Below are 15,345 nucleotides of genomic sequence, written 5' to 3' on the forward strand. Positions count from 1 at the left end.
GGACCTCTATACCAGGCAGTGTCAGATTTAGCCCTAAAAATTGTCAATGACTCCAGTCACCCTAGTTATAGACTGTTCTCTCTGCTACCGCACAGCAAGCGGTACCGAAGCGCCAAGTCTAGTTCCAAGAGGCTTCTAAACAGCTTCTACCCCCAAGCCATATGACTCCTGAACATCTAGTCAAATGGCTACCCATATTTGCATTGCCCCCCCCCCCCCTCTTTACACCACTGCTACTCTGTTGTCATCTATGCTTAGTCACTTTAATAACTCGACCTACATGTACATAATACCTCAACTAACTGGTGCCCCCGCATATTGACTCTGTATCGGTACCCTACTGTATATAGTTTTGTTTATTTTACTGCTGCTCTTTAATTACTTGTTACTTGTATCCCTTATTCTTATGCATATTATTTTTAAACTGCATTGTTGGTTAGGGGCTCGTAAGTAAGCATTTCACTGTAAGGTGAAACACCTGTTGTATTCGGCGCATGTGACTAATAACATTTCATTTGATTTCAGACCAACAGAAAGAGATAAACAGGCACACCATTCAGACAGACACTGATTTTGGGCGTCATTTTTCAGGTCTTTTAACATTTCTCTGCATACAGACCTGGCTGGGTTCATGCTCTCTGTGTTCATTTGATTCAGTACATTTCAAAATGGGTGGTCACAGTCATTATGTACAATTTGAATAAATGCTCACTATTAAACAACTACAACAAAATGACCTTTTGTTGATACATTCAAATGTTTTTATCCATGATTTCATAAGCATATGATTGGACATGGTTTCTGACTTGTTTCTCAGTGAGGATGACCCGTCCCAGCAGCTGGTCCTCCAGACCTCTCATGGTGACAGTGAAGTCTATGATGGAGGTGCGGGCGCTGATCTCTGGGGTGTACGCAGGGTTGGGGAGCTTAGTGGTCACATAAAGACGGAACCCCCTCATCACATCCACCTCCTTGTCTCCCACTTTCACCTGGTGCAGGAAGAAAGACAGTCATGAAGAGAGAAAGACAGCCATGAAGGGAGAAAGACAGCCATGAAGAGAGAAAGACAGCCATGAAGAGAGAAAGACAGCCATGAAGAGAGAAAGACAGCCATGAAGAGAGAAAGACAGCCATGAAGAGAGAAAGACAGTTATGAAGGGAGAAAGACAGTTATGAAGGGAGAAAGACGGTTATGAAGGGAGAAAGACAGTTATGAAGGGAGAAAGACAGTTATGAAGGGAGAAAGACAGCCATGAAGAGAGAAAGACGGCCATGAAGGGAGAAAGACAGTTATGAAGAGAGAAAGACAGTTATGAAGGGAGAAAGACGGTTATGAAGGGAGAAAGACAGTTATGAAGGGAGAAAGACAGTTATGAAGGGAGAAAGACAGTTATGAAGGGAGAAAGACAGTCATGAAGAGAGAAAGACAATCATGAAGAGAGAAAGACAATGTGGTTCCACTGGTTACATCAGAATTAATTCCCAAACCACTCCATTGTGACAAAAGCTGTCCAGATTAAGCAGACCAAGGCCATGTTCAGTTGCCAAACGTTCTTGAATGTTGCAGATAGAAATTCCATGAATAAAGTTGATGTGATTCTTTATTCTACATGTCAGAGAGGCATGTTTGATCTTTGTAGCCTATTTCTATCTGAACGTTCCAAAATGTTCAATCCTGCTGAACGGGATAATGACATATTTTCCTGACGTCGTTTGCAACCAGAAAAACGTACCAAGGAATTGTTTGCCAGCAGTGACTGTTATAAGGGTAAATAAAACTACATAGACACATGAATGTCGAGAGCTTGGGACTAAAAGGTTCTATCTGTAAAAAGATGATTCTGAGTTAATTGGCTTTAAAGTTCTGAACCCACATTGGCTTGAATTGTGTCAGCGATTTTTATCTTGTATTCTTTTGAACTTAACAACATGAATTGGGGTATTTAGAGTACTATATAGCTAGAGAACATTGAATCGAACAAGGTTATGTCAATAACAACATTGACACATTTTGCTCTCGATGTATTATACTAGAGAGAATAGCCCCAGAGATAATAACCCCATAACGATAATGTGTTTCATTTGATAATGTGATGATTGATAATGTGGTTAGGATAATAGTACATACTTTATAAGTGGAGCCCGTCTTGATGAAATTTTTCTCCAGTACGTTGTCCAGTGCAGGGTCCAGCTCCTCCCCTACGTCCTCAATCAGTAGGGGGCGCCCCAGAGACAGGCTGTCCTCCAGGTGGTTCCTGAAGTACTTGTGGTTCAGGGAGGTGATCTGGGAACCACAGAAACGTCTCATTACTGACACAGTATTACACGGAGTTTCTTTACCAAGAAGGAAGATCTGACAGATCCAAAGGTTAGTTAGGCCTAAGGCTAGTGTAACCATTGTTTGGAAACATACAAAATCTATCGTCTGGACAATGGGAGGGCATAGTTATGGGAGAGAATACTGTGAAAATGAATGCAGCCCAACCTGCAGCTCATTCATGGATTCTTTATTTTTTATCCAGATCTTGCCCTGGGTCTGAGGGTCTATGAGGAGAGGGAAGCGTGAGGCCTTGGTGATGATGATTCCATTCTGGATGGATAGGTCATCGTTGGGCAGGCCCTGAAGGTTCCACTCGCTGACCGTGGGTGCGTCGATCAGCATCTCGGTCAGGTTGAGGTTGTTCCCGAACGGGATGTGTCTGGTCTTCATCTCCCTCTGCCAGTCGGTCAGGAGAAGGTTCCGGAACTCCTGGTTGAAGGGGCCGGAGTAGGACAGAAAGGCCGTGGCCAATAAGACATCACCTGAACCAGGAAGTAAGCACACATAGGTTGGTTCATGCCTCCATTCTACTGTATAGCATAACTACAGATAAAATACTAATATACATTGAAAAATATGTACAGTCGCAAACGGAGCATCTCCCCCCAAAAATACGATGTAGAGAGTTGTAGATAATGGACAAAAGGTAATATGAAGCTTTAGGAAAGTTAGTCCTGTTATTACTGTAAAATAGGTGGAGAAAAAAGGTTTGAATGAACCCACCTACAAGGCGCTTGGTCTGGGCGGCAAACTCTTTGCTCTGCTCTGTCCAGCGCTCCTTCTCTCCAGCCAGACCACTGATGAGGCTAGAGGCCGTCTGCATCTTGTGTCTGCAGCGTTCAGCATCCTCCAACAGAGTCTGAGAGATAGAGGCAGAGAGAGAGAGAATATATATGTTTTTAACATAATATTTGTATTTATTTGTTAATGTAAGGCAATGAGAAGAGAGGTGTTCAGTACCTGTTTCTCCATCATGGCCTTCTCATACTCTGCTTGGACCACATCCAGCTCTGCCTGCTTGTCATCCAGCTCTGCCTGGGCCGCCTGCAGGTCTATGTTGGCTATGGCCAGCCGGTTCTGCTGCACTGCCAGGTTAGCCTAAGAGGTAAGTACAGTATCAAATATTAACTGGACACTCGGGGACAACAAAATGTACTGGAAACAAGAAATCAATTAGCAAGTTTGTGGTACACATGTCAGAGGTTATCAGAGAGGCGGGTGGTGTTACACCTTTAATGGGAGCACCTCCTTGTTGATGGAGAAGAAGGAGGCCATGGCTTTGGTCCAGGAGGCCAGACCAGCCACGTTTCCACACACGCGCTTGGCCGTCTCCAGGGTGTAGTCTGGCATGTCGAAGTAGGGCAGCAATAGCTCCACCATCTCCTCATTGATACTGTCTTTGGGGAATTGCTGTTAGAGAGAGACAACAGAGCCGGAGATCTCAAAGCAAGCTGCCATTGCATCACCACTGAAGTTGATTTCCTGACCATATGTACAGTTGGTCGGAAGTTTACATACACTTAGGTTGGAGTCATTAAAACTTGTTTTTCAACCACCCCACACATTTCTTGTTAACAAACTATAGTTTTTCTCAGGTCGGTTAGGACATCTACTTTGTGCATGACACAAGTAATTTTTCCAACAATTGTTTACAGACAGATTATTTAATTATTTAATTGGGGGGGGGGCACATGGAGCAGTCGACGGAGCCGAGGAGTGAACCAGAGCCAGTCTGGGAGAAGAAGGAGAATATGGAGGAGAGATAAATGGGAGAGTTGTTGAGTTGGTGGAGGATGCACGGATTTGGAATAAAGGAACATGTTGTGAGTTTGGTGCCACCTGAGTCAGCTCCCCGTACTCGTCCTGAGAAGTGTGTTATTAAAGTTCCGGAACAATTGATGCCGGCTATACACACTAGGTCTCCAGTACGTCTCCACAGCCCGGTATGTCCTGTGCCTGCTCCTCGCACTCTCCCTCAAGTGCACCTTCCCAGTCCGGTACGTCCTGTGCCTGCTCCTCGCACTCTCCCTCAAGTGCACCTTCCCAGTCCGGTACGTCCTGTTCCTGCTCCTCGCACTCTCCCTCAAGTGCACCTTCCCAGTCTGGTACGTCCTGTTCCTGCTCCTCGCACTCTCCCTCAAGTGCACCTTCCCAGTCCGGTACGTCCTGTTCCTGCTCCTCGCACTCGCCCCGAGGTGCGTGTCACCAGCCCGGTACCACCAGTGCCGGCACCACACATCAGGCCTCCAGTGCGCCTCCACAGTCCGGTACGTCCTGTGTCTCCTCCCCGCACTCGCCCTGAGGTGCATGTCGTCAGCCCGGTACCACCAGTGCCGGCCCCACGCACCAAGCTTCCGGCGACAGTTCCCAGTCCAGAGCTTCCGGCAATGTTTCACAGTCCGGAACCTCCAACGACGGTCTGCGGTCCGGAACGTCCTGAGACGGTCTGCGGTCCGGAACGTCTTGAGACGGTCTGCGGTCCAGAGCCTCCAGCGACGGTCTGCGGTCCAGAGCCTCCAGCGACGGTCTGCGGTCCAGAGCCTCCAGCGACAGTCTGCGGTCCAGAGCCTCCAGCGACGGTCTGCGGTCCAGAGCCTCCAGCGACGGTCTGCGGTCCAGAGCCTCCAGCGACGGTCTTCTGTCCAGAGCCTCCAGCGACAGTCTGCTGTCCAGAGCCTCCAGCGACAGTCTGCTGTCCAGAGCCTCCAGCGACAGTCTGCTGTCCAGAGCCTCCAGCGACAGTCTGCTGTCCAGAGCCTCCAGCGACAGCCTGCTGTCCAGAGCCTCCAGCGACAGTCTGCTGTCCAGAGCCTCCAGCAACAGTCTGCTGTCCAGAGCCTCCAGCAACAGTCTGCTGTCCAGAGCCTCCAGCGGGGATTCTCAGTCCCAGAGCCTCCTGCGAGGGTTCCCAGTCCGGAGTTCCCGGTGACGATCTACGGTCCGGAGTCCCCGGTGACGATCTACGGTCCGGAGTCCCCGGTGACGATCTACGGTCCGGAGTCCCCGGCGACGATCCAGGGTGTGACTAGGGTGGGTCATCTAGGTAATTATATATCTGTGTTGGCTCACATTTAGGCAGCCATTTCCCCTTTTGTGCTTTGTGGGATCTTGACTATGGATAGCCTGTTAGCACTATTATTAGCTTCACATTTCGTTTTTTTTCTGTTTTGTTTGGTGAGTTTATTACTTATTAAACACATGGAATTCTACACATGCTGCGCCTTGGTCCAATCATTATAACGAACGTGACAACTTCTGATCCACTGGGAATGTGATGAAAGAAATAAAATCTGAAATAAATCATTCTCTCTACTATTATCTGACATTTCACATTCTTAAAATAAAGTGGTGATCCCAACTGACCTAAGACAGGGAATTTTTACTTGGAATACATGTCAAGAATTGTGAAAAATGTATTTGGCTAAGGTGTATGTAAAACTTCCGACTTCAACTGTACCTATAGTGTAGTGTCTATAGTGTAGTATGTTACTGTAGAAATGCACAGTGTAGTCTGGTTACAGGATGTAGATGTTGTACCTGCACACTGTAATACTTGATTTGCTTATCTAAGCAATATTACTTAGATGCTGGCCATCTGTTTCCTACCTGCAGACTGCCCAGGAAGTTCCCAGCAGTCATGAGTTTGAGGGACTCCTGCCAGGAGGGCATGGTGCAGTTCTTCTCCGGGTCGATCTTCACCGTGTTCACCCTCCTCTGGAACAGCAGCAGAACACAGTCCATGATCCTCATGATGAGGTGGGGAGGCCGACCCAGGGTCCGCACTGTGGCAATGTCCGACGGCTTGATGGTCTGATGAATACATGAGGAAGGAATACAACAACATGAGTAACTGAGGGAGCGTTCATTAAATATTCTCACCTGATGTACAGAGAGAGAACTACCATGTTGAGGAGGGGAGGGGTGGGCAATCATTTCAGCTTGAGGGTCAAGTTGGGATTTCAAAATTCAGCGGAGGGCAATTTGCGGCATAGAAAAAGGCCAGTTATTGAAAACATACAGGTCCATTATATTTTGTACATACTTTCTATATTGTTTGACATTCAAGAGTGGCCTGGAGTGTTTTTTAACCCAAGATAATCATAAAACATGTTTTTACTCCAACCTCCCCTGGGCCACTATGAATGGGCTCGTACGTTGCCCACCCTTGATGTTGAGGGACAAGAACAACCCCCCCACACCCCAACCGACCTGTAATGCACCCTCAGCCTCCTCCAGGGCTGGCTTGGCAGCCTCCAGCTTCTCCTCAGCGAAGGCCTTGTCAGCAGAGATGCTGTCCACTATGGCCTGAGCCTTGTCCTTGACCTTCTGGACCTCCACCTTGACCTTCTCTGCTGCCTGGGCCTTCACTGTCACCACCTTCAACACCTGAGAAACAACAAACCATCACAAGAGAGACAGGAAGTGAGGTGCATCTTTTGGTTTGCATAAAGCAACAGTTAATATGCAATATGAAGAGTCTTGGTCCCATGTTTAATGAGCTGAAATAAATATATATATATTTTTATCCATACGCACAACAAACATATTTCCCAAAAATGTTGAGCACAAATTTGGTTACATCTATGTTGGTAAACATTTCTCCTTTGCCAAGTTAATCCATCCACCTGACAGGTGTGGCATACCAAGAAGCTGATGAAACAGAATGATCAAACAGGTGCACCTTGTGCTGGGGACAATGAAAGGCCACTTTAAAATGTGCAGTTTTGTCATACAACACAATGCCACCGATATCTCAAGTTTTGAGGGAGTGTGCAATTGGCATGCTGACTGCAGGAATGTCCACCAGAGCTGTTGCCAGAGAATTGAATGTTCATTTCTCTACATAAACTGTCTTTTAGAGAATTTGGCAGTACGTCCAACCGGCCTCACAATCTTAACCACTCCAGCCCAGGACCTCCACATCCAGATTCTTCACCTGCGGGATGTCTGGGGGTGTAGGAGTATTTCTATTTGTAATAAAGCCCTTTTGTGGGGCTGGGCCTGGCTCCCCAGTGGGTGGGCCGGGCTGCCAAGCGGATGGTCCAATGATCTCCAAATTGACTGATTTCCGCATATGAACTGTGACTTAGTAAAATCTTTGGCGTCCCCCCTTGAGTTGTGCCGTGGCGGAGATCTTTGTGGGCTGTACTCGGCCTTGTCTCGGGATGGTAAGTTGGTGGTTGAAAATATCCCTCTAGTGGTGTGGGGGCTGTGCTTTGGCAAAGTGGGTGGGGATATGTCCTTCCTGTTTGGCCCTGTCCGGGGGTATCATCGGATGGGGCCACAGTGTCTCCTGACCCCTCCTGTCTCAGCCTCCAGTATTTATGCTGCAGTAGTTTATGTGTCGGGGGGCTAGGGTCAGTTTGTTATATCTGGAGTACTTCTCCTGTCTTATCCGGTGTCCTGTGTGAATTTAAGTATGCTCTCTCACATTCTCTCTTTTTCTTTCTCTCTCTCTCAGAGGTCCTGAGCCCTAGGACCATGCCTCAGGCCTACCTGGCATGATGACTCCTTGCTGTCCCCAGTCCACCGGATGTGCTACCTGTCCCAGACCTATTATTTGACCATGCTGGTCATTTATGAACATTTGAACATCTTGGCCATGTTCTGTTATAATCTCCACCCGGCATAGCCAGAAGAGGACCGGCCACCCCTCATAGCCTGGTTCCTCTCTAGGTTTCTTCCTAGGTTTTGGCCTTTCTAGGGAGTTTTTCCTAGCCAACGTGCTTCAACACCTGCATTGCTTGCTGTTTGGGGTTTTAGGCAGGGTTTCTGTACAGCACTTTGAGATATCAACTGATGTACGAAGGGCTATATAAATAAATTTGATTTGATTTTGAATGTTGCGTTTATATTTTTGTTCAGTATATGTACACTTCAAAGTTCTGGTATTGGTATTTGGTAAGTCTGTTGCTGGGAAACAAGAGATAGAGGAGTAGCATACACCAAACACACACACACCATATCTGCCTTCTCGTGGGCGATCTGCAGCTCCTTCTCTTTGACCTCCAGCTCTTTGCTGAGTAATGCTACAGACACAGAGGCCTCTCTCAGCTTCTGAAGACCTGTGTTCATCCTGATGGAGAAACAGAATTGGATCAGAAATCATTGTATTACACCAGTATACCAGGTAAGTTCGGTCTAATGAGTAAAAGGATGACTGAAAGGCAGAATACTAAAAGAGCGATATAGTTCAGTATACACCATATATTGGTATATAGAATACTATATAATACTAGTATTATATTAAATCATGTGATAGACACACAGCATGCTGTGATAAACATCTACAATTTCTTTAGACCATGGTGTACTGTGAAGCTGTATGTTCCACATAGGAACGAAGAGCAAGAAAGTAAGGAAGTACTGTAATTACCTGTGTGCCAGCGTCTGCACCTCGGAGTGCTTCTCCTTATAGATGGTCTTGTATCCCTGGATGAAGGAGAGGTAGGACTTGGGAGTGACGTGCGTGGCGCGGCGGTACCTCTGGAAGTAATCCACACACTTCTCTGCCACGCCGTCCTGGAAGGAGCCCATACACTGCACCACCTCCCCCTTCACCACGGTCGAACAGTCGATGTCATAGGTGGACAGGAAGTGCTCTGACACTGGAGTACACAGATTGGAGATTGAAGCAAATCACTATTAAAGTGTGCAGCATACATTTATACTGTATGTGTGCATACACAGAGACATACCACAAACGGACACCAACGGACACACACACACACACACACCTGCGATCAGAGCATCTTTGGGCCAGCGGCTGAACCAGTCCATGGTGCAGCCAGAGATGAGGGCAGGGAACTTCAGGGCTCTGTTCCGGAACTTTTCCCCAACAGGAGAGAAGCAGAGAACGACGTGTAGGTTCTGTCTGACCCTGCTCATAAAATAGTCATGGAGGTTCTCATTGGTCGGTGTTCGGCGAGGAAACTCTCTTTTCATGACTGGTATGAGGTCACTGATGATCTCGTCAATTTCGTCTCGAGCAAACAAGTTTGACACCTGAGAAACCAGCACAATATACAACAACAGTTATCCAAGTTCTAACGGAGTGCAATATTTGTTTCTCAAACACAGATTGACACGACTTCTTGAAAATGCTCTAATGTTTTACGTGTGTTCATGTGATCAATGTGCTGACCTCCCCAGATGATAACACATTATTCATGTACTCCAGGAAAGACTCGTCCTTGATCTCGTTATCAGTGAAGATGAAGCTGATGCCTTTTCCCTGCTGGCCTGCTGTCCTGTACAGACCCTTCAGATCCTCCATCAGGTTAGCAGTGTTGTACGAACTGAGGACAGAACACAGGGATGTTACAGGTGATAGCAAAGGTGTGAAAATACATATTTTTCTATCTTTCTCAGCTCTTTCTCAATGAGTATTTCCTCCATTCCTCCAATGCGTTTCGAGAAGGAGGCGAGGACAGGGGCTTGAGGAATCGAAGAAAGACACATTGGCAGAGAGTCACTGTGCACTTGCAGAAATGCAATCAAAGCTACCATCTACAGGAGGACAACAGAACTGCATGACCACATTCAATACATGATAAACACCTGTTACAGTTGTAGAGGCCGTGTGTATGAGACCGTGTGTCTGTTCCAATACCCTTCCTAGCATACTACTTAGTATGAAGTATGTAGTAGTATGCTAGTATAGATATTGGAGGGTGTGTCTGTACCGTGTTAGTGTGATCTGAAAGGTCTTGTATCCGGCGATGAAGGAAGCCAGTTTAGTCAGGCTCTGCTTGCCTGATCCCCCCACTCCTACCAGAAGGGAATTTCCTCTGGGTGTGCGGATGATCCTGGAGATCTACAGACAGACAGACAGGCGGATTATTAGAGTGGGAGACACCTTTTCCGTTCTTATATCAAGTGATTTGATGTGTACACTCATTGGTGACTGACTTTAAGATAGCGAAGCCCTTCAAACGCTTCCAATGTGAATGTTTAGTAATACTTTTTATGAAGACCCTCTTTGTAATGTGATATAAACATGTGTTTAATACCTTATGAGCTATACACAATGCACTATAATGCAAGACAAAGGTGGTAATAATTGCTCATAAACACCTATAGGTGAACATAGTGACAGTTTCCCTCTACCTTGACAAGGTGTATCATAGCATCTCTGAAGAACACCATGTCCATGCCAGCTCCTCTGATGCTCTCGTTGTACTGGCCAAGGAACATGTTGAGCCTGTCCATCAGGCTCTCAAGCGACTCGATGGGCTCGTACACCTTGGGCATCTCAAAGTCTGTATCCTCTGGCTCCTCACCTGGTGGGAAAGTTTTTGTAATTGTCAATACCAGATTATTCATTCAAATGATCCAACTCTCTGCTAATGTTGATTTGGCAATATTGAAGAAATTTGAATGTAAATAAAACGTTTATTTTGTGTATATATATATATATATATATTCATTCAATATCCTTATAACTATTGTATTTATTCACATAACCTGCCTTTTTAAACTGCAGTGTCTACAACATAATAATACAGCTAAACACACCATCTTAGAATGTACTGTTTGAATCCTTAGTACAAGGTAGAAAAATACTGCACATATTTAATATATACAATATGGGTTCAGAAACTGTAAATGACTTATCTCATGCAGGATCATGGGATCGATACAGTGTATGTATGTGAAGGGGCTATACAGTACCTGGTGCTCTGGCTATACCTGTAGCTTCAGGAGCATCTCTTAGGAAGTCAACAAAGTATCCGTCTACTCCGAAGTCGACCACAGCCCTCTCTTCCTCTCCTAGCTCCTCCTCTACTAGCTTGGCCAGGGCCCTGTCGAACCAGGCTACATCTTCTGGCATGGTGAATCGGTCTGCGATCACACGCTTACACTCGTGCTTCCACAGCTGAAGCAACACCTACAGCATACAGGGTCAAAATAAAACAAACTTTAGCTCATGGAAATGTTAAGTCTACATTCACAGAATGACTGCTGATTAAATGTGTAGAATCTTACTGTAACTTACAGTACTGTAACTTTTCTCAGTTCATTCAGACCTTTGGATCCAGTGAGAAACCTTTTGATATTTATTCCTCTAGTTGTATTGGATTAACTGATTGATTATGTTAATGATTATATTATGTTAATGTCTTTCAAGAGGAAATTCAGTCATACTTTTGGATAGTCTGGATAGTCCATCTGTAGAGCATGTCATATTATCAACAAACTATCTGTTGATAAGCAGCTGCTCGCTAAGGTTACAGTAAGGGTTAGGTTTAGAATTAGGGTAAGGGTAAGGTTAGGATTAGGTTTAGAATTAGGGTAAGGTTAGGGTTAGTTGAAATATTACTAGTACATCTACAGATGGACTATCCAAATAAAGTGTTACCGGAATCATTTTTATGGACTCACAATAAGAGTGTTGACCACCTCAGCGGTTGGGTTGAGCATGCCCTGCCAGACTCTGGACAAGTCTCTGAGGTTGAAGATGTAGTGGAACTTGGCCGGAGTGGGCAGCATCTTGACCTTGGTCATTTGCCACAGCCGACGGGTCAGCGGCACCAGCTTGGCCACAGTTCCACGCACCTCTTCTGTGAAGCCTCGCCGGGCACAATAGTGTCCTGTCCCGATGACTCCTTTTCAGGGAAAGGAATGAGATGAGGGGAAAAGGGGTTGACGACGTGAAGGTGGTCGAAGCATTGAGGTAAATAAGTGAAAGAAAATAGTGTTTTTGTTGAGAGATATATATAATGGTGTAATTATATATGTATATACAGATATCTAATATAGTCAAAATTCAAACAAGACCATTGTAAATGGATGAGAAGTAGTACAGGTAACTCAAATTACAGGGTATTCATACATTTTCTTTTTGAAATATGCTACAGGGGGAGAGGGAAACCCACACTGATCAAGAAGATAAACCATAGAGTCTCCACACAGATGCAATTCCAGAGTTTTTAAAGGAGCCAAACCCACCAAATATCTTGTCGATGGATGCGTTGGAGGGCAGGGTGCAGTTGAAGATGGAGAACTGCCTCTTCAGTCTCTGGGGGATGTCGTTGCGGCCTCCCCCTGGGTGGATCATCGCTGCCAGGAACTGGATGTCCACTATATTGGTGAACTCCCCCGGCTTCTCCAGATTGAAGAACCCGTTCTGTTCCATCAGCTGGCGGACTATCTCATTGGTAACCTAAAGCAGGGTGAGTCAAATTATTAGGTAAAATGGCTGAATAATCTGTTCACTCTTGGATTGCAATTTCATATGGTAAGGTTTCCCAGGAAAACAAATGGTAAAACTGTAATTTTTGGGCTTTCGTTATGGTGATTTAACGAGTGCTGAGTTTGAGTCCGACCTGATCTCCCCATTCGTTGATGACTGGCATGTTAATGTCGTCCACAAAGATGGACATCTTCTTCCCTGCAGGAGGGCCGTAGGTGGTGCCCATCCGCTTGTCCACATAGCTCTCCACAGTCCGCTGGAGAGAAGGAAAGAAAGATTGGGCGTTTCATCTTTACAGACAGTGAATAAGAGAACAAAACACACATTTTAAGTATTGTTACTGTAAATAAATGGCGCCTAGACCTGAAGTAGTCAGATAAACTTACTGAAAAGTGACTGGAAAACATTTTTCATTCACAACTGATCTTAGAACGTCCTACCCATCTAAAAGTTGAAAAGTTAGAGTAAAGAGCAGGAAGTGTGTGGTGTTGTTTTGGAGGTGTAATACCTGGAACATGAGTGAAGTTGTGGCGGAGGAGAAGTTGAGACTCTTGGCCATGTGAGTTTCGGGATCGTACTTTGACATGTATCCCTTGATGATGACGGTCTTGGCTGTGCCTTGCTCTCCGATCAACAACACAGCCTGCGACAAAACGAGGAAGGAATTACTCTTGAAGATCTGACCATGATCACATGGCTAGGGGGTAATTTATCCTCCATGTACAAGCCATATTAACAATACTTGCCCACTCAGAACAGGATTGCTAATATAGGATCAGTTTAGATTATAATAAGAATATACAGTGCTTACGTTACAGCCTAAATATAAAATAGACACAATACCCCATAATAACAAAGCAAAAACAGTTTCGATTTTTTTTGCAAATGTATTAAAAATGAAAACTGAAATATCAAATTAACTTAAGTGTTCAGACCCTTTACTCTGTACTTTGTTGAAGCACCTTTGGCAGCGATTACAGCCTTGAGTCTTCTTGGGTATGACGCTTGGCACACCTGTATTTTGGGGGTTTCTCCCATTCTTGTCTGCAGATCCTCTCAAGCTCTGTCAGGTTGGATGGGGAGCGTCGCTGCACAGCTATTTTCAGGTCTCTCCAAAGATGATCGATCGGGTTCAAGTCCGGGCTCTGGCTGGGCCACTCAAGGACTTTCAGAGACTTGTACCAAAGCCACGCCTGCATTGTCTTGGCTGTGTGCTTAGGTCTGAGGTCCTGAGCACTCTGGAACAGGATCTCTCTGTACTTTGCTCCGTTCATCTTTCCCTCGATCCTAACTAGTCTCCCAGTCCCTGCCGGTGAAAAACATCCCCACAGCATGATGCTGCAACCACCATGCTTCACCATAGGGATGGTGCCAGAGTTCAATATTGGTTTCATCAGACCAGAAAATCTTGTTTCTCATGGTCTGAGAGTCCTTTAGGTGCCTTTTGGCAAACTCCAAGCGGGCTGTCATGTGCATTTTACTGAGGAGTGGCTTCGTCTGGCCACTCTACCATAAAGGCCTGAATGGTGGAGTGCTGCAGAGATGGTTGTCCTTCTGGAAGATTATCCCATCTCCACAGAGGAACTCCGGAGCTCTGTCAGTGACCATCGGGTTCTTGGTCACCTCCCTGACCAAGGGCCTTCTCCCCTGATTGATTAGTTTGGCCGGGTGGCCAGCTCTAGGAAGAGTCTTGGCAGTTCCAATATTTTTTATTTAAGAATGATGGAGGCCACTGTGTTCTTGGGGACCTTCAATGCTGCAGACATTTTTTGGTACCCTTCTCCAGGCCTGTACCTTGACACAATCCTGTCTCTGAGCCCTACGGACAATTCCTTCGACCTCATGGCTTGGTTTTTGTGGGACCTTATATAGACAGATGTGTGCCTTTCCAAATCATGTCCAATCAATTAAATTTACCACAGGTGGACTCCTGTAGAAAAATCTCAAGGATGATCAATGGAAACAAGATGCACTTGAGCTCAATTTCGAGTCTCATAGCAAAGGGTCTGACTACTTATGTAAATAAAGGTATTTCTGTTTTATTGTTTTAATACATTTGTAAACATTTGTAAAAACCTCTTTTGGCTCTGTCATTATGTGGTATTGTGTGTAGATTGATGAGGAAAACAATGAATTTTATCAATTTCAGAATAAGGCTGTAATGTAACAAAATGTGAAAAAGGTAAGGGGTCTGAATACTTTCAGAATGTACTGTACATACACTACATGACCAAAAGTATGTGGGCACCTGCTCATTGAACATCTCCTTCCGAAATCATGGGCATTAATATGGAGTTGGTCCCCTTTTGCTGCTATAATAGCCTCCACTCTTCTGGGAAGGCTTTCCACTAAATGTTGGAACATTGCTGCAGGGATTTCAGCTACAAGAGCATTAGTGAGGTGATGTTGGGCAATTAGGCCTTGCTCACAGTCGGCGTTCCAATTCATCCCAAGGGTGATCGATGGGGTTGAGATTAGTGCTCCATGTAGCCCAGTCAGCTTCTTCAACATCGATCTCAACAAACTATTTCTTTATGGACCTCACTTTGTGCACAAGGGCATTGTCATGCTGAAACAGGAAAGGGTCTTCCCTAAACTGTTGCCACAAAGTTGGAAGAACAGAATCGTCTAGAATGTCATTGTATACTGTAGCGTTAAGATTTCCCTTCCCTGGAACTAAGTGGTCTAGCCCGAACCATGAAAAACAGCCCCAGACCAATATTCCTCCACCAAACTTTACAGTGGGCCCAATGCATTCGGCCAAACCCAGATTAGTCCGTCTGACTGCCAGATGGTGACGCATTTCCACTGGCAGCGAGCTTTACACCAC

At 45.5% G+C, this 15,345-nt stretch overlaps 1 protein-coding gene across 1 annotated transcript in view; it reads right to left on the bottom strand.

Annotated features, from left to right (window-relative positions):
- The window catches only part of dnah5 (dynein, axonemal, heavy chain 5), a 66,788-nt gene that overhangs the window by 8,677 nt on the left and 42,766 nt on the right, over positions 1-15,345 (bottom strand). The window contains exons 46-64 of the mRNA XM_036971419.1: positions 13,024-13,158; positions 12,649-12,771; positions 12,272-12,485; positions 11,705-11,928; positions 11,012-11,210; positions 10,430-10,602; positions 10,006-10,136; positions 9,465-9,618; positions 9,058-9,325; positions 8,697-8,928; positions 8,282-8,396; positions 6,530-6,706; positions 5,927-6,130; positions 3,551-3,730; positions 3,281-3,418; positions 3,044-3,179; positions 2,486-2,802; positions 2,129-2,284; positions 807-989 (exon numbers count right to left, since the gene is read on the bottom strand). Of these exons, the coding sequence (XP_036827314.1) occupies positions 807-989; positions 2,129-2,284; positions 2,486-2,802; positions 3,044-3,179; positions 3,281-3,418; positions 3,551-3,730; positions 5,927-6,130; positions 6,530-6,706; positions 8,282-8,396; positions 8,697-8,928; positions 9,058-9,325; positions 9,465-9,618; positions 10,006-10,136; positions 10,430-10,602; positions 11,012-11,210; positions 11,705-11,928; positions 12,272-12,485; positions 12,649-12,771; positions 13,024-13,158 (3,459 nt within the window). The remainder of the gene's footprint in view (positions 1-806; positions 990-2,128; positions 2,285-2,485; positions 2,803-3,043; positions 3,180-3,280; positions 3,419-3,550; positions 3,731-5,926; positions 6,131-6,529; positions 6,707-8,281; positions 8,397-8,696; positions 8,929-9,057; positions 9,326-9,464; positions 9,619-10,005; positions 10,137-10,429; positions 10,603-11,011; positions 11,211-11,704; positions 11,929-12,271; positions 12,486-12,648; positions 12,772-13,023; positions 13,159-15,345) is intronic.

This window comes from Oncorhynchus mykiss, chromosome 3 (assembly GCF_013265735.2).
Source record: "Oncorhynchus mykiss isolate Arlee chromosome 3, USDA_OmykA_1.1, whole genome shotgun sequence".
Classification (NCBI taxonomy): Eukaryota; Metazoa; Chordata; class Actinopteri; order Salmoniformes; family Salmonidae; genus Oncorhynchus; species Oncorhynchus mykiss.